The sequence below is a fragment of the Bipolaris victoriae genome, assembly GCF_000527765.1.
Source record: "Bipolaris victoriae FI3 unplaced genomic scaffold scaffold_61, whole genome shotgun sequence".
In the NCBI taxonomy this organism is placed as follows: Eukaryota; Fungi; Ascomycota; class Dothideomycetes; order Pleosporales; family Pleosporaceae; genus Bipolaris; species Bipolaris victoriae.
Window position 1 is genome coordinate 1 of NW_014575331.1, and position 18,576 is coordinate 18,576.

The 18,576-nt window shown below is 51.1% G+C and overlaps 6 protein-coding genes across 6 annotated transcripts; 3 read left to right on the forward strand and 3 right to left on the reverse strand.

Annotated features, from left to right (window-relative positions):
• Positions 1–816: 816 nt before the first annotated feature.
• COCVIDRAFT_39161 (hypothetical protein) lies at positions 817–2,665 on the reverse strand (the record flags this gene model as incomplete). Its single annotated transcript, XM_014699469.1, has 2 exons — positions 817–988; positions 1,044–2,665. The coding sequence occupies 2 exons, from the start codon at positions 2,663–2,665 to the stop codon at positions 817–819; spliced, it is 1,794 nt and encodes a 597-aa protein (XP_014554955.1).
• A 919-nt stretch (positions 2,666–3,584) lies between these two features.
• COCVIDRAFT_103457 (hypothetical protein) lies at positions 3,585–5,438 on the forward strand (the record flags this gene model as incomplete). The annotated part of the gene is made up of 4 exons (XM_014699470.1): positions 3,585–3,757; positions 3,816–3,957; positions 4,010–4,375; positions 4,431–5,438. The coding sequence occupies 4 exons, from the start codon at positions 3,585–3,587 to the stop codon at positions 5,436–5,438; spliced, it is 1,689 nt and encodes a 562-aa protein (XP_014554956.1).
• Positions 5,439–5,909: 471 nt separating this feature from the next.
• Positions 5,910–9,757, reverse strand: COCVIDRAFT_103512 (hypothetical protein; the record flags this gene model as incomplete). Its single annotated transcript, XM_014699471.1, has 2 exons — positions 5,910–7,030; positions 7,081–9,757. The coding sequence occupies 2 exons, from the start codon at positions 9,755–9,757 to the stop codon at positions 5,910–5,912; spliced, it is 3,798 nt and encodes a 1,265-aa protein (XP_014554957.1).
• A 659-nt stretch (positions 9,758–10,416) lies between these two features.
• COCVIDRAFT_17366 (hypothetical protein) lies at positions 10,417–11,898 on the forward strand (the record flags this gene model as incomplete). The annotated part of the gene is made up of 1 exon (XM_014699462.1): positions 10,417–11,898. The coding sequence occupies one exon, from the start codon at positions 10,417–10,419 to the stop codon at positions 11,896–11,898; it is 1,482 nt and encodes a 493-aa protein (XP_014554948.1).
• A 770-nt stretch (positions 11,899–12,668) lies between these two features.
• On the forward strand, positions 12,669–13,778 carry COCVIDRAFT_39165 (hypothetical protein; the record flags this gene model as incomplete). The annotated part of the gene is made up of 1 exon (XM_014699472.1): positions 12,669–13,778. One exon carries the CDS (start codon positions 12,669–12,671, stop codon positions 13,776–13,778), a length of 1,110 nt encoding a protein of 369 aa, XP_014554958.1.
• Positions 13,779–15,079: 1,301 nt separating this feature from the next.
• COCVIDRAFT_39166 (hypothetical protein) lies at positions 15,080–16,920 on the reverse strand (the record flags this gene model as incomplete). The annotated part of the gene is made up of 4 exons (XM_014699473.1): positions 15,080–15,355; positions 15,409–16,590; positions 16,643–16,712; positions 16,763–16,920. The coding sequence occupies 4 exons, from the start codon at positions 16,918–16,920 to the stop codon at positions 15,080–15,082; spliced, it is 1,686 nt and encodes a 561-aa protein (XP_014554959.1).
• Between the last annotated feature and the right edge of the window lie 1,656 nt (positions 16,921–18,576).

Genomic DNA, 18,576 nt, shown 5'->3' on the forward strand with positions numbered 1-18,576 from the left:
GGGGTGGGGTGGGGTTTGGGTGATCGAGGGGATGTGATTGGTTGGTTGGGTTAGATGAATGGTGATGTTTGGGTTGGCGGATATTGGGGGTTGTTCTGGAGGGAGCTGAAGGGTGAAGATTATGCAGGGTTTGGACAGGAGGTCGAGATCGAAGTCGAGGTCGGAGTCTGGAACGAGGGATAGAGATCGAGATGGATGGATGGGTTTTGGTGTCGGGGGTTTTTCTTCAGCGGGTAATACTAGTGACGCGTTGTTTAGTGTTTTGTACTATTGGATTTTGAATAGTGAGGTCAGAGGTGCATTTGGTATGTGAGAGGTCTAGTCTGGACGTGCTTCAGTCTCTCTTTTTGCATATTTCTTTCTGGGAGTTCGCACGAGTAGAATGATGGACATTTGGGCAGCATTGCTACATAGTTTGAGCAAGATTAGGAACTCGGGTATTTACCAAGTTGCTAGCTAGATTACTGTTACATTCGCAACTGCTTGTTTCATGTCACTTTTGTTCGAGAACGGATAAGCATTGTTTTTTCGGGGTATTTGTTATCAGTTTCATCTTCTAGACGAAAACTATCTGATTCCTTCTCGCTTACTCTGTCTCAGGATGAACAATAAAATACATGGTATTTATAGCAAAACAAGAATTAATCCAAACCGCAAACACCGTTGCCTTGAGGGGAGTATCGAACTTAAAAGCACGCATAACACGTAGTCAACATTATCTTACAGTCTGATCAATCGCCTTCTGAACGTCAAGTTTAGTAGGTCCACCAGTCCAAAGCTAATAGTACACAAAGACAGATTCAAGCTCCGGCTTTCCTAGTCGTGAGGATATTCATCACGTACGTTACTTACAAAGCAGTGGTGCTCATCATCCCAGCGTTTGAAGTGTCGTCCAGCGAGCTTCAGCAACGCTTCTGAAGGATATGTGTCTTCACTGACGGGTTGAATGTTCTCAGCGGCAACGTAGCGAACTGACTTGTCGCAGACACTACATCTTGGTCAGCAGAGTTCCCAAAATCGAAGAAAAGCCGAGCAAGTCTTACAGGACGTGATAGAAAGCCTGGTTCCTACCATTTGGCAGGGAATCAACGCGCGTGTTCTGAATCCAGTCTTCGTTTGCGTCACACACCACATCCCATCCGGTAATGACGCCCTCGTAACCATACCGCTTGTGTTGAAACAGCTGGCCGACTTTGAAGGAAACGTTCCGCGTACGTTCGGAACGGGTGACTCTGGGTTTGCGTATGGCATCCATTTGATGCATGTTCTGCACAAAGGACAATAACCGGTGCCCTTCGAGTTGATTGTAGAACATGGGGATAACGTAGCGTGATAGCAGGGTAACATCCCACGGGTAATGCATCTGGAAGTGCTCGAGCAGATAAGGCAGGTACTGGCGGCGCCGAATGGTGGTGTGTCCTATATTGGAGGTGTCATCATTTGGTCCAAGGAGCAACATAGCCCATATGGTTGCGTAAAAGGCATTGTCCATGTCGGGATTGGCGTTTATCCATGACGATTGGATGGTACCCATTCCGGCCTCGGTTTCGCGAATCATTTGCACAGAGTTCATGATGTTGCGTGCTGTACGCAGAACCATTTCTCTTGTGTTAGTATCGCTCAGGAAACTTTGATGTTCGCTACTCGGGACACCCATGTTCCGTAGTGTGCGCTGCAAGTCGCCCTGTCGCACTTCTGACGTAGAGCGGAAAGGATCCAGGTACATGTATTCGCGTTCACTGGAGCTGGTAGGCTTGTACTTTCCATTAAGATCATAGTTCTTGGGTGCGTACACAAGAGTGTAGACATGAAAGAGGAAGCCACAGGGCCGCGCATCGAGGCCAACGCGTCGGGCTATCGCACAGTATATGGCTACAGAGATCAGAGGAAGTGACTCATGGGCAGCCGAGCGCAGTACGAATCCGATGAACGAGTTCCGCAGCGCACGGTATGAAGCATCGGGAACACCGTTGAATCCGCGATCCCGAAGGAATGAGGCTAGGGTATAAGCCTTGTCGCGTGGACTCCAGTCACGGAAGTTTGGGTATTCTTGCAGCAGGCCGTCAGCTAGTTCGCCGATGTCGTTCGCGACGACATCAACATCAACCTCTTCACCAACTCTGGCAAACACATCGTATGCGCCTAGAGCTCTCTCGATGGGTACGTCATTTCCATCATGCAGACTAGTCCATACCTTGATGGCGACTTCACGATGTATGCGCTCCAGGACGGCATTCGCATAGTATCTTCTTGCCAGCACATCTTCGGCATCGTCTGGACAGGCGCATTCTTTGAGCAGTGTCTCTTTTGCGTCGTACCCATAGTCTGCAATGTCGTTGATGCAGCGGATGCGCCCGTGCTGAGTGGCGATGATGTGATTGAGCAGTTCTCTTGTACGGCGGTTAATTGTGTGTTTAGTCATGTACAAGGCGCGCCAATCTACGTCGGACAAGGGCGCGGCAAACTTTGCGGCGATGTTGTGGCGAGAATCCCATGTTTTGAACTGCGTCTTGCAAAGGTGACGCCAGATGATGGGCGCATCGGTTGTGAGCCGCTTGATGAGCCTGTTCGTCTGCGATACAGCGACGAGAGAGTGAGGATCCAGATTCAGGAATATGGCCTCGAGAATCTCCGTCGGCAGATTAGTGAAGCAGGGACGCGCCATGATGAGCCGCGGGGTAAATCAAGTCAGCGCAGGCGCGCAGGCAGAGGGCTATGAAAGCGTGAGAGATGAGAATCTGGCGGCCATGCGATATTAGTGACGGGCTTGGGGCGACGGCGGCAAGTGGTGATCAAGTCTTCGCGCCGGATTGCGTCAATGTTGAGGCATGGCTGGGGCGGCGACGATGATGGCATCGCATACTGACTTCGCTTATCGCTTATCAACCAGCCTCGGCAGCCATGTTGCGATACTGCACTTCACTGTTCTAGCATTCCCTTCCGCGGTACAGAACTGACGGGAGTAGTGTGAAGTTAGTAGTAGTGTGCCTGTCGGTATATGTGCTGGGGCCAAGACGAATGTTTCGTACGGAGGCGGAGGCGGAGGACGGAAATAGCGCCATACTTACATCCGCACCTTGTCTGACATCTGAGCCTTGACATCCGCAGACTAGACTCGTTCGGTGCGATGAACAATCAAAAATCTTGATGATGGTTGCTGACAGGCGAATGATCAGTGGTCACAACCAGTTGGGCCTGGCTGGATTCGTACCCAAACGAAAGCCCCACGCCTGCAAGACAACTTTGCGAACAATGCTGCCGACGCACGATCCGGACACAGCTGTCATACTTGAAGCACAAGCACAACAACTCGCGGTATTAGTACTTGGTAGGAAACGGCACAAAGGTCGTCCACGTTTAGTCCGGCAGGGCGCGCGATGGGTTCCGATTCCCGCGTTCCGAGAGGCCCGACCGGTGTACTATGTACCGTAGCCACAGTTGATGTCACTGCTTTTGACGCACCGCCGCACTGCATTAAACAACATGACACCCTAGAAGCGCGCATCTCATCTTACTGCTCCCCTCTTCCCCCTCCCGACTCTCCTGTATTCCTTTAATTCCACCCTGCTTCTTCATCCTTCACCATGGCCGAGCTAAGCAGAGTTGAGTCGATGCAATACCCTGCCGGCCATTTGTCCCATCTTTCGGAGAATCAACAGTCCCAGCTTGTCGAGTTCAAGGCCATCTGCGAGAAGGCTGGCTACTACACGCCTGCAGTCGGGCAGAAACATGCAAGCCATGACGACGAGACTTTACTGTGCGTGCAAAACTCTAGTAAATCGCGACAAGATTAGTGGGGCGCTGACCAGGAACAGGCGCTACTTGCGCGCACGTCGTTTTGTTCCCCAAGAAGCCTTCAAGCAGTTCAAGGACACTGAAGATTGGCGCAAGGAGAACAAGCTGAGCGAGATCTTCAACACCATTGATGTTGAGGAGTACGAGCAGACACGTCGTCTGGTACCGATCCCCAGACCCACCAAATGCTCACCTCTCTGACAAGCTCACCCAGTATCCGCAATGGCTTGGCCGACGTGACAAGCGCGGCATTCCCCTCTTCCTCTTCGAAGTCGCCCCGCTCAATTCCAAGAATATCTCTGCATACGAAAAGCTACTCGCAAAGTCAAAGACCACCCTTCCCAACGTTCCAACCAAGAATCTGCGCCTCTTCGCCCTCTATGAATCCCTTACAAGGTTCTACTCACCATTGTGCTCCATGGTGCCTCGCGCCTACCCGGAGACTCCCATTTCGCAGAGTAACAACATTGTGGATATCAGTAATGTTGGTCTGAAGCAGTTTTGGAATCTCAAAGGACACATGCAGGACGCTTCCGTCCTAGCCACAGCACATTACCCAGAGACACTCGACAGGATATTTGTATGTGTACACAAATGTATACCCGATCACTCAAGCAAGACTGACAGACTATTAGATTGTTGGCGCGCCTAGCTTCTTCCCCACCGTCTGGGGCTGGGTCAAGCGATGGTTTGATCCCATCACGGTATCCAAAATCTTCATCCTTTCCCCGTCGAATGTATACTCCACACTATCCCAATATATCGACCACGACAACATTCCTAAGAAGTACGGCGGCGGCCTCGACTTTGAGTGGGGCCAATTGCCCAACCTGGAACCGACCATTGAGGCGCAAATGAAGTGGGAGAAGCCAAACATACAGAATGGACGTAAGACGTTCCCAATTGGACCACTAAAGTGGGAAGATGGAAAAGACGGAGCAATGGAGGCTTGGGGCGTTGGCACTGAGGGCGGCGCACAGAGACACGAGCTCATCTTCACCATCCCTAACCCCGTGGGCTACAGACAAGGCGATGTGATTCCACCTACACCTGTAGCGGAGATTGGAGATCCCCTCACAACAACGGGAACAGCTACCCACCCCCCAGATAGCGATGTGCCAGACGTAGACACCCCACCTTCAGAACCCGAAAGTCCAACCACAACCACTTCACCCACCACCACAACCCTGCCCATCCGCTCCGGCACCTCAGAACCTCGCTTTGAGCAACAAAGCCACACGCACGCCTCGGGACAATTGGCAGAGGGTACCCCCGACGCCGCAACCATCGACCATGGCCACGGTGACAAGAGCGTCAGCGTCGAAACCCGCACCATTGGCCAGGCTCCCAAAGAGGTACCCCTCCCCGATCCACAACCACCCGCGGCCCCCAGTTACCTAGACCAAGCTAAATCCGCCGCCGCATCAGCCTCCGCCGTAGTCACTTCCACCGCCACTTCGGCTGCCTCAGTCGTAGCCAGCGTCGTCAACGGCAAGGAGCAAGATAAGCCTGCGGAGCCGGCCCGAGAAAAGACTCCCGAGGAAAAAGAAATCGATCGTCAGATTGATGCTACGAGCAACAAGGATGTAGAGGCCTTTTTGAGGGATCAGACCGCGAGTCGGAGCCAAGTCGTTAGTTCGTAGTACAGCTAACTGTTGAAACGAGAATTCTAAGGGGGGTTTTTGATTTGAATACAAGGGGGAAGAGGAATTGGAAAAAGGAATGGAGGAAATTGTAGTGATACCACCGAACTTTTACACCCCCATGGAAATTCTCAATTCACACGTAACTACGCATACACAAACACATCTGTATCTTCCATGCTGTTGATTTGAATGATATTGAAAAAAAACTCTGATTCTTGGTATTAACGAGCTTACCCCCTCTTTAATCTTTGCATAGGCCAAACGAACACAGTTCTTCACCTCTGCAATATATGTTTCGCACACAAGTAATCAGTCAATCAATCAACCAATCAATCAGACAAATGAAAAAAAAAGACATAAGACGCTTCCACACGAAAAGAGCTCAAACTTTCCAAACGCCCATAAATGCAAAAAAAAAGTTCATTCCCCATCTCTCCGCAACCCCATTCATGTCCTTCACTTGACTTCTCAATACGTCAACATCTTCTGTCCCCCACTCTTTCCATCAACGCCCTCGCCCGGTCTGGCAAAACTACACCAGCGATCCTTAATCGAAACAACCTCATACGTACCCTCTTCCTGAACAGGGATACTCATTGTCATTTCGTGGCTAACTTCCGTCCGAATCTCTAGCACCTTGCTCTTTCTTCCTTTGTTGGCATTGGTACTGCGGGTATAAGTGAATTCAAAGGGTGGGGTACCCCAGAACTGGAATTCGAGATCGGTGCCGCCGCCCTCGTGGATGTCGACTTCGGTGACTTGGCCGCCCGAGAGGCGCACAGAGGGGATGGGGTGGATGGTCTTGGTGAGGTCCAGACTGGCGAGACATTCTGACGCGGAGTCGCGGAGACCGGTGATAGTGAAGGTTCCGGGAAGCTCGGCCAGACGGCGGAAGGTGGTGCCTGGGTTGGATGCCTTTCGTTCTTGCTTCTCGAATGTGTAGAAGACTGTAAAGGGGGATTGGCCACCAAGCGCGAACGAGAGGCGCTCGCCGACGCAGAAATCCTGGCGGTCTTCCAGAGGTGTGGCCGTCGGGGCATCGTGCACGCTGATCTGGACACGGGGACCGCCTGGTGGGGGCTTGAGGGTACATCCGCGCGAGTCGCGAACCTTGCGGATAGAGATGGACGAGTGGCCTAGATGCATCTTACGGTGCTCAATCTTGAGATCGTACTTGTTCGTAGGAATGTTCTTGTGAATGCTGATCTCCGGTTTGGGTGTACCCTGGTGCTTGATCTCAACCTCGAGGTAGAAGGGTGCGACGCCCTCCAAAGTGATGGGGATGACCTCTTCTCCCTCTGATTCTCGGGAGCAGTAACTGTACGTCTTTCCAGGCTTGTCGAAGCGCGCACTCGGTCGTGAGTGGACGGTTTGCTGGATAGTGACGGGGGAGAAATGCTTCTTCGAATGGTCATAGCGAGAGTCGGCAAGCTTCAAGAAAGTGTACTCATAAGTACCAGCCTTGGAGGTTTCCGATCGTATAGAAGCGAAGCCACCTGCAGTGTGAAGATCCTTCTCACTAACGGAGGCTGTCTTGCCCTTCTTGTCCTTGTACTCCTGCCGGTAAGAAATGTCAAAGGGAGGGTTACCTATAATATAGTCAGTATGATGATAGTCAATGGTAGAGCAGAGTACTCACCAGTCAGGGAGACGTCAAATGCATCCTCATCGCCTTCACAAACGGGCTCTTTGATGTATTTGGTTCCATCAAGAATGGCGCTCTTTTCGGGAACGCTGAGCGAGGGTCGAGCCACCCAAGAAACATGGAATTGATCCGCCGACTCATCAATCAGACCTGGACAGATAGAGTCCCTGACTGAAATAAGTTGATATGTGCCATCCGTCTTGACATCAAGCCACGAGTTGGGGTTCTGGAAAGACTCTCGTTTGACTTCCTTGGTCTTCAAGTTCTCGTACTTGAGCGACCAAGGACCGTTTCCAGTAAAGCGAAGTGGTAATCCAACCTGCCGACTTTCCAGTGCCAGTACCGACTGCTTGCCCTCAATGTGACCGAAGTAAGCCTTGGGTCGCTCATGTCGTACATTAACCCTAGCTTCTTCCTTGAGAACTTCTTTGCATTTGGCTTTATCGGTAACACTGGTCAATGCCACAACGTACTCTCCACCGCTGCTAAGCTTGTCGGTTCGAATAGTGTAGTGTGCGTTTTCGGTTTCGATAGAGCGCCTTGTACGCTTGCCGTTGTGAACAATCTCGTATTCCAGTTTCCAGGGTGCCTCTCCAACGAACCCAACGTCGAACTCCGCAATATCATCGATACAAGCCTGTTTGGGCCTTCTGCTCTCAATAAAGTGTGCTTGTGCAGATGGCTTCACATCTTGCTGAAGTCTAATGTTGTTGAGGGGCCTCTCCGGGTAGACAGAGTCGCTAATAGTCTTAAAGATGTATTCGTAGTGACCAGCATCTTGCGGGGTGAGATCGATTGTGCTGCGAAGACTGGAAATTTGCAAAGGTGTCTTTCTGATCTCTCTTCCATTGTCCTTCTTTTCGTAGTAGGTGAGTGTGAAAGGTGGGCTTCCTACGAAATCGAGACCAACACGGAGACCAATTGGGTTACCAGCGCACTTGTCGATAATGTCTTCGCTGTCCAATGTCATATCCGGCTCAGGTGGGTTTTGGAGCAGACACGAGGTAGGCTCAAAGACTTCACCATCGCAGAACTCGGATGCTACAGACTTGATCGTGTAGAGACCTGCTGCCGAGATGGTGGGCTGTTCTCCCTTTCGCATGACTTGCTTCTGTAGGACGGCATCCGGGCTATGATAACCGTCGGCGATGATGTTCTCCTGGGGTGTGAAAAGATACTCGACCGTGTGCGCAGTGTCAATGGGATTCTTGCCGGTTGAAGCGTAATGGACTGGTAGGCGGGCGGCGTTACCCTTGGGCACGCGGAGAGGGTTTTGCGGGCTACATCCCTTGAGGAAGGCCGTAGGTCGCTCGTGAACCTCGAACATTTGACGAATACCGGCAACCTTGGGTTTCGGTCTATCCTCGTCATCGACGTTCACGTAGCTGACGAAATTGCCCAATCCATCCTGTACCTCTTCAATCTCGTACTCCCACGAACCGCTGTTCGTAAGGGTTTCATTCAAAGGTACCAGAACTTTTTGCGAGCGAGCCCAGGAAATGTCTTCGCGTCCATTCTTTACCAATGCTTGTGATGTGTGCCTGGACAGAGGCGAGATAACGTCCTCTGGCTGCAAGTTCTGAAACTGGGATCCACCTCGAGGTTTCCCGTTTACTGTCAGGCGGTACTTGACGCTAAGCGGCGGAGTGCCCTCGACTTCCAGCGAAACATTGGATAGATCGCTTCGGCATCTGTTGTTACCAGTCGGTTTGACTCGAGCTTGTGGGCAGGTAGTCACCACAGCGTTGGTTGAGCGCGGTCGCACCTGGAGCTTCGACTGATCCGTAACCTTCTTCAAAAGATATACGCCTGGCTTCTTGATGGTGTAGGTCAATGTGAGCGGGTCATCGGGGTTGGCGTTCTTGACCGCCTTTCTTGCCTTTTTCATCATTCCCTTCAGCTCACTCTTCTTGACTGTGATAGTCTCGTTCATGTTGGTATCGATGTCAATGCGCAGGAGTTCCATTTCGTGAGGCTCGGTCTGGTTAATCCTGATAGGAATGTCGAGTTGCGAGATGGTTGAGCTGAGACAGAAAGACTGTCTTTCCGGGTTCAGGATGGCAGATCCTTCGGGCAAGATGTTGACAATCTGCTTTCCGAGAATTAGGGAGGCATTGTGTATGATTGCACCAGGCTTGACGCTCCGTTCGCTAATGGCCAGTTCGCTATCCCACAGGAAACCAATCAATCCCATGAACCAAGCTTGTACGGGTATACCAATTCTGAACATGAGCATGACGTCGATTCCGGCATGCATTACGAATAGGAGAAAAGCAGCACCATTGCCCCATTCCAGCCAGGGAATCTCGAGCAGCGGTACGCCGAACATGAATAGCACGTCAAAGAAGCACCATTTCAGACACAACCACAGCGACTCATCGTCCTCGAGCGCTAACGTATAGAAGTCGTATGACCGGTATGCCCATAGGGCGATATAGACAGCGAAGACATAAAAGCGCTGCTGGGCAGGATCGAGAATGTCCGAGGGTATGAGGGGCCCTGAGGTCGGCTGCGGAGGGGCTTTTGGGAGATCGGGAAGCGGCGATCGAATGTTTGGCCGCGGAGAGGATGCTTCTGGGCTTTGCAGGCCGGGAGACCTGTTGGCGTTGGCGTTGTTGTGTGGTGTCTGTGGGAAGCCGCCCACGCCTCGCCGGGCTGGTGTGCCGTTCATCGCACCAGGAGTAGAGTCTTGACCGATGTCGTGTTCATGGGCCGGAAAATGCGACGGCGGAGATGGAATCGGCCGGTATTCTTTGCGGAGTTGGGGTGCTTGTCGACGGTTGCTCTCCCTAGGCGACGTGAGACTGGCAAACAAAACATTTACTTGACATCTACGCGACAGGCGCGACAAGGATGATGCGGACTGCGCTGTCCTGGTCAGCCAATCAGAGCTGTGGAACCCCGAGCTGTCGGTCACGTGCCATCTGTCTAGCATCATCATTGCCTATGTGCTCTTGTTGTGTTACTCCACATTCACTATCTAGCGGTACATTCATTCATCGCTTATTATTGTTGTAATACGCCACAAGCTGTCGAGTAGAGTTTTGTGTAAGCCGCGGATCCTGTCGCCATGCTCTTCTACTTTCCTTCTCTCCACCCACCCAATCTCCACGCGTACACGTGAGCCTCGTCTACTCTGACCCAAGATACAACACATTTTCATCTCACTCACAAGCTTTCTCACTCGAACCGCTCGCCATGGCGCAGTTACATTGCCGTCAGCCGACAAATGGCCATGATGTCTTAGCAACAACCCAAGGCCATGCTCAGGAGCAAGCGATACCCGGCAACGATTCAGCAAATGCAGTGAACGTCACTGATTCTAAAATCATGCAAGAGGAGAGTGGCGCGTCAACACCTCAAATTTCCGCAGACCCCGAAGCTTTGGTGAAGCCTTCCAAAGCAGCTTCACCCAATGCCAGGAAGCGAAGTCCGCCTGAGCCGTCAAATTCCGAGCCCGACAGCAAGAGATCCAAAGCCTCGCCATCACCCTCAGCGCCGGAGGATGGCCTCGCAATTAAGCCGGTCTTTCCAAGCCCTCCAGACATGCCCGCCACTGCCTTTGACAAAGAGACCTGGCAAGGCTTCTGTGAAATCGAAAGCGAGCCCGCGTGTTTCTCCGTCATCCTCCGCGAAATGGGCGTTGAAGGCGTGACCGTTCGCGAAGTCTTCAGCATGGACCAGCAATTCATCCGCGAAAATATTCCCCAACCAATCTATGGTTTCATTTTGCTATTCCACTACCGTCAGTTTGGTAACGAGAATCAACAAAACGAGTGCTCCGATAGAATTTGGTTTGCCAACCAATTACCGGCCCAGGACAGTTGTGCAACGCTGGCCATGATAAATATTCTCATGAACCAGACCACAGAGGTTTCTATTGGGGAGCATCTACAGCAATTCAAAGAATTCACCAAAGATTTCACGCCGTATCAGCGCGGCGAAGCATTTGCAAGTTTTGATTTTGTCAAGAGAATTCACAATTCTTTTGCCAAGAAGATGGATATCCTAGAAGGCGACAAGCATCTCAGTCACAAAGTCAAGCGTGCCAGGCGTCTCGAAACACAACTGGTTGAAAGGAATAAGCCAAGAAAGAGAGGGACAAAGTCACGGCGAGCTTCTGCCGACTCGGTAGCTACAGACGATAGTGAGGAGAGAGTCGAGGATAATGCACACCACTACATTGCTTTCGTTCCTGTTGGTAATGAAGTCTGGAAGCTAGATGGCTTCGACAAGTACCCAACATGTGTGGGTTCCTTCAAGCCAGAACAAGGAGAGACGTGGCTAGAGTCAGTTTCGGACACAATTGCCGCCCTTATGGCAGCAGGTGACGACGACTATGGTGTTATAGCGCTGACACAATCCCCTCTAATACCCTTACGCAAGCGTGCCAGTCTTACGATCAACACTCTGGCACATGTCGAAGCACGCCTCGACCACCTCTCCCAGTCAACATCACAAGACTGGAGACACCTCGTCAGTGCAGCTGAGCAAACACCCAGCCCTTGCATGCTTGGTCTTGAGTCGTATCTCGCTGATAATCCTATGCCTGAGGCACTCAAGGAGGCCATTGACAATGAAGACACGCAGCAAGTTCTTGCACGGCGTCAGCAACTAGTTATTCAAGCCAACGATGACGGTACACAAATTATGATGGAGATGCAGAATGAGGCAGAAGAAGACGTAAAGGCTACACAACGGCGCTATGATTCCGGTCCAGTCATCAAAAAATGGCTGGAGATGCTAGCTGAAAACGGCTATCTGGAAGAGAATCTTGAGCGCTTTATGCCTTCCAAGGGGAAGAAGAAGTGATGTACGAAATATCGGCGTATAGAGCTGTGGGGTGGTGATTATCCCAAGGATAGTTTAGTGTAACTAGATACCCAGAGTAAGATCTACTTGTGGGTTATCTGGGTTGCTTACATGTGGCTATATTTTATCACTGAGTAACTACACACATATAATGAATAATTTAAGGTTCACAGAACAGAGATCACGAAGTCCATGATCATCTTGCTGGATCCATAAATCATCGCATTCTCGTAGGTTTTTCTGCACTAATTTCCTGTAAGAAATCAATCAATGCAGGGTGAGATAAAGGGCAATGAGAAAAGGAAAAGGCTCATGGCTGTGCGTCGCTCGCGCGTCAGACTAGTCTTCTCATCCACCCACTCTTCTTCCAATCTATTAGAATGAGACGTGCGGAAAGTCATCCGGCCAGCATTGAGTGACTAATAGGCAGATCGAAGAGGTAAGTTGCTGCTTTTGGAATACGAAAAGTGTGGTACGAACATGCAGGAGCGACAACATGTACCCACATGGGTAGCAGAACGTGCATTGTATATTCAGGGACTATGTTGGTAATATTCCAACTGCGGGTTCAAGGATCACAATGTAGTTCCAACGTAAGCTCGCACTATCTTTATCAAAGTTGCTGTAAGATACATGTGACGTCATAAACTTGCCTGCAGTAGTACATGAGCTTATTGATCGAGCCTACTACACTCATCTTATCAAAGACCAAAACCACACCACATAGCAAGCATCAATTTCCAGATTCTTCACAACTCCAAACTACCACAATGGCAGGGACATATCCGAAAATCACATGGCACCCCATACCCCACTCAGACGCAACATGTAAAGTCCACCTTATCCAAGCCGGCGGCCTCTACATTCCCTACGACCTAGTCCTGCTTCCGGACTCGGACAAGCCCAATGACCCCTCGGGATCCGAAGTATCAAAAGAGGAGCGAAAAACATATTATGCTCCGGATTATGTCTTCCTGATTGAGCATATAGCATCTGGAACAAAGTACATGTTCGACCTCGGCATACGGCCAGACCTTGAAAATCAACCCCCACTCATTAAGGAAACTGTACTTCCAGTCTTCAAATGCGAGCCCAAGTCTCCCGAGGATATTCTCAGAGAACATGGTTCATCTGAGCAGCAACCAGAAAAAGTCAAGGCTGTTATCTTCTCGCATATGCATTTCGATCACATTGGTGACGGTGCAAAAGGCGGGTTCGAAGGCGCAGAGTTGTGGGTTGGACCTACGTGTTGTACATATGCACGTCCGGGTTATCCCGCTCAGGAGAGGGCACCGACGCTAAGTGATACGCTGCCTGTGGATGGGAGCAGAAAGGTTGTAGAGTGCTATATACCTGATGACCTACTCCGAGATACCGGAGACAAGAGAGCAGGCCAGGTTGTGCAAGGAATGAAAGAAGGAAAGTATGCTGCTGTTGATTTAAAGAAACCAGAGTGGATACGTCTGGGTGCTTTTGAGCGAGCGTACGATGTTTTTGGCGATGGAGCAGCGTACATTGTCGATGCACCGGGACATTCACCAGGGCACCAGATGATGCTAGTGAGAACAACTTCTGGCTCTGGGGACGAGGAAAGTTCGTTTGTACTCATGGGCGGCGACTGCTTCCACCACGTCAACGTCCTCCAAGATCCAAACCGCACTGCTCGCCCGCCTTATTCAAAAGGCTGCATGCACGTGGATCCCGAGCAAGCAGTCAACACCATGCTCCGCACAAGGGAATTCTCACGAAAAGACAACGTCTGGGTGATAGGAGCCCACGACAAAACCGTCGGCCAAGGAATCCAGCCCGGAGTCAAAGAACTCACCGGCCTCATAGACATCACCAGTTGGAAAGCATCAGGCTGGAAAACCCCACTCTAGTTCCAGGCACTCAAAATGCAGTAATCCTTGTGAAGCCCCCTCCTCTTCTTCTAAACGAGCAATACCCACCACCAAGCCCCCCGGAGTCCCACTCCCTTGTCAAAAAGCAACCGATATGACATCGAACATTCCCCAAACATCCCAATGCAAATATCCCATGGACCTGCTCCCAAGCCTCTTGGCTCCCGAGACACAGAAAGCTTGACCATCGTTCCTTTGCGTCACACCGTCCGCGTTTAGAGCCCCACTTTATTCCCCTTCTAGCACCCACCCCCTTGTTCGCAGTAACGAAAGAAAAGAGACTCAGTAGCTTCGGGCTTGGAAACGCTGGTTTGAGAAGGACGTCGGGGCGGGGGTGTCGGTGTCGGTAGGGGGAAGAGAAAAAATGGAGACGGTGAGGGTCGGGCAGGGGAAGGGTAGGGGAGTTAGGGAGACAAGGGGGAGGCTCGTATGTAAGGTACCATAGTTTTCCCCCCGGGAATACCCGCCATCTTAGTGCCCACCTCGAGAGTAAGTAGCGAGGGAAAGGGCAGAAAAAAGTTGCGGCGTACGCTGTTTCGAAGTGTGTCTTGGCATACTCAGCGCCGCATGAACGGCGAGCCTTGTGGCGTGATTCGTGCCCCAGGCGCGTCCTGATATAAGGGGAATGAGATGCCTAGGAATTGTTTTTCTGTTGCAGTGGCGACGAGGGGGGGGGGGGGGGGGGGGGGGGGCGTGTGGCTCGGGTCCTCGGCGCGTATAATGAAAGGGCTGTTTTGATATAGATCTCGTAGGTATAATATCTTATAGCGAGGCTTCAATATCAATACAGTCTATTTATTGCCCCTTTTTCGTTTTTAACTAGAAGGATCTATGTAGATGGTGCATGATTAATGTACTCTAAACTATGCATGTGAATAGTAGGTATGAATGTCTATATGTCCATTTTTTGGTTTTTGCTAAGGATGGGGTCATTAAATGAACATTTGATTCGCAAAGCTGACTTGCAGCTGCGAGTGAAGTCTTTAAACATGACAAAAGAACAAAACAAAAAAAAAAGCGGACGACAACAGGGAAATAAGGGGGTGATAGTGATGCCAGATGAGCGAATTACTATATATACAACGGATAATAAGATAAAGGTTGCAAGAAATTCGCTTCCCAAAGGTGTTTAACGCGTAAATAAAAAAGGCAAAAATAAAGGGTTATGGTATCTCGAATCCACTTTGCTCTTTTCTCCCTCCTCCTCCTCCTCCAACACATACTGCCTTCCATCCCAAAATCGTCTCTTCCTTGGATGCGAGTTTGTGGTACACGAAGACTTAGAAGTTCTCCTTACCCCATACGAAACTGAAGCCAGGCTCGGAGTACATGTTGCACTTGACGTGGAGGGTGGAACCGAGACCCTTGGGACCGCAGAAGAAGACACCGGCCTCGGCGGGGGAGTGGATTTTGCGGATGGACTTGAAGATCATGTCCCAGTTTGGACGACCGAAGTTTGTGGGGGCACGGAGACCGGTGATGGCGTCTTGTTCGGCGTTTGCGTCGTTGATCATGATGTTTGTTGCGTCGTCTGCTTTGATCTTTGCGGTGAGGTACTAGATCTTCATTAGTATCTTGAACAGCTTGTGAAGTGAGGATTAGAACTTACAGTGTGAATCTCAATGTGATCATCAACATCTTGAGCCTCAATGGCAAGCAGCAACGATCGGAACCACTCGAACGAACCGAAATCTCTGCAAATCCAGAAGAAGTATACTTTTCGGAGGCGTGTGCGCGAGCCTTGGGGGTAGTTCATGCGGTACCAGATACTCTTGAGGATGGAGGCGAAGGGTGTGACACCGATACCGGCACCACAGAGGACGGCGACTTCGAACTTAAACACATCCTCAGAGGCGGAACCAAAAGGACCGTCAATGTAGACACGGGGGAGAATCTGGCGCAGAGCAATCTCCTCGCTTGAGACGCCTTTTTCACCCTTTTCACCAGCGGGCTTCTTCTCTGTGCTGCAGCCAAGGGCTTGTCCGAATGCTTTGGTGAAGTTACCGACCATACGGATGTGAACGGAGATGTAGTCTTCCTCGGGGGCGCTAGTAAGCGTGAAGGGGTGATATTGCCAGATGGAGATTTCAGGGCAGCACAAGAAGATGTACTGTCCAGCACGGGTCGTGGTATGCTCCTTCTTGATTTGAACCTCGCAAACGTTGCTAGGGTGCTGAATGACCTTGGAAATGTACGTCTTGTGTCGTCCCCTGACCTCACGCGCGATACGCTCAGCGAGGTACGCAAATCCACCGTACATCCAGTACTCCCAAAAGACACCGATACCGTCGCAGAAAGGCGCAAAGTCGGGCTGAATCATGCAAAAGGCTCCGTGAATGGACCAGAAGATGAAGAAGACGATGAAGAGGTGATGCATGTACCAGAAACGCTCAAAGTTTGCGCGACGAGCCTTTTCCGCTGCCGTGAGCGCAATGGCCATCAAACAGAGCAACATGACATAACCGCTCCAACCGGGACCAGTAGCAAGGTTGGCGAGGATGAAACCCATGAATCCGAGATTGTTGACGGCCGAGAACCGGGCAAGATTGTTCCAATGGGCAATGGTGTGGACCCAGGAGAAGAAGACAATGGACCAAGCAACAAGCTTGTGGAAGGTGATGTTCTTGTCAAAGGGGATTACGTCGTTCAGAGGCGTACGACGAGCCATGGAAATTAGGTTCCTGCATACTGGGAACAGGATAAAAGCGACATCGACGTGGAGGACCAGAGCTGCTGAACGAGCGATGGGGTAGGTTAGACCAAAGGTTTGTCTCACTGCGATGACGTTGTCCTAGAGTGTTGTGTGAGCGCAGTATGCAGAAGTCCAGAACAGAAATGCCTACCTTTAGTCCGTAGTTCATCATACCAAAGACGAAGACCATGACGTGGAGAATGGCAAAAGTAAAGACGAAGCTGATCGTTATTAGTCAAGTTGTCCAATCGGCTTGCAGAGTAGCGCTCACAATCTTCGGTAACCCTCGTTGACCATCCAGACGTCAAACTTTTCTTTCCGTGTCAACTCCCGCGCCCTTTCCTCTGACATCTCGCCAGACATGAGCATGCGGGTAAGGGGCGGCCATCTTGACCGCTCGCGGCCGGTTAGACTGGTAGTGAAGGACATGACTACTATGTGGAGCGAGAGTGCAGTAACCGTAGAGCGCCTGTCGGTGGATGCCGATGGGCTTCAGACCTGCTGAATGTGGCCGAGTGGAGAATTTGTAAATTCAAAGAGAGTCTAAGTAATCTGGAAGCGCATATCATTAGTCTTTGCGAGGTCCAGCCAGCGACAACAACAACAACACGACTACGTACTAAAAGTGCCCGCACGAAAAGAAGAGAAGAGAGGTCGCAGAGAGGCGTTGGATGACGCGGCTAAGGAAGAACCGGCATGAAGTCGGGTGAGTCTAGGGGCGAGTCGGGGAAACAAAAGTCTATAAGCCAGCAGTGTGTGGCGGCTGGTAGCAAAAAGAGGGACAAAGCGGCAACGACGGGGATGGGGTAGGTCAGGTCATGTCGACAGAGCCAGCAGCAAGTGGGTAATGGGGTCTCAGTCAGTTAGTCAGACGCTGGCAATGAATGGGGATTCGCAGGGCCCTTTGGGACCAACAGGGCGAAACGGTAGCAGAAGTCGAACCACTTTGAATGGCCTCTGTTGCGACGTAGCACGGTGCTGGCATATCGCAGGCGTCGCGAACGGGCAGCCTAGCCAATTGGAGAGCGACTATGGACGGATTCGAGTGCAGGAGATGCCAAGCGGGTTGTCTGAAACCGGGGCGGCCATGAATCTTCGTCTTTGGCATGGGAAAAGGCTGAAGGGGGACGTTTGAGAGGCGTTTTGGGGCCAAAAGCTAAAACACACAGCGTTAGAGCCCGGCGGCTCGATGTGGCGCCCCTGATCGGCCAAGCGGGCGAGCCTCAACTGCCGACGCATAACCACCAGCCCTTTGACTCCATCAGTTCCGACGCTTCTGGCCCGAGTCTCTTGTACATGTATCTATACGAAAACACAAGCTTTCTGGTGGGCTCTCAGAATGGTCCGATTTGGCTACAATGACAGCTCATGTTAAGAGATGGATGCCTTGGCTGAAGCGTCGTATCGCGGCGGGATGCCCCAGGCCACCTACTAACACCATCTGGCTCTTACAGCGGGGACTAGTCGTCTCGACTCCATAATATAGCCTCGGTCCATTACTTACACATACTCGACGATACATTACGCAAAGTACTTGTGGCTAGCATGGACTTGTTCGAGCAGGCGTATGCGATTACATACTACCCACGTCTGCAACGGCCCACACCCAGCACAGCGGGCATCATCAACCATCACCAAACCCCGACTCCTACACGCCGATCCGCTATGTTTTGCATGTTTCACCGGCCGTACTGCGGCACTACCTTTTGACTTCACAATTCCAAGCAACTATATCCGACCTAACAGCATATCCCCCCTCTCTTCTCCACCCAAACATTTCCAGTCTTGGAACTCCCCCAAACACCACTCCTACCAAACTACCAGTAGAGCATTGAAAGAGAACAACCAAAGACGCACCTCCAAAACACTGACAGGTCTCTCTCCCTCCCATCAAAGCATGAAGAAACCGTCTACTTGCGGAAATCCTTGGTCCCGAAACTCTCCACTTTTTTCTTTTGCGCCCTTCCGCCACACCTGCTCTGCCACAGTTTTTGCAACATCCGTCTACTAGTTACGCCCGCTCTTTTTCCCAGCCTTTCTCCGACTCGACGGGGGGGGGTGGGGAGCAGAAAAAAAACGGCATTA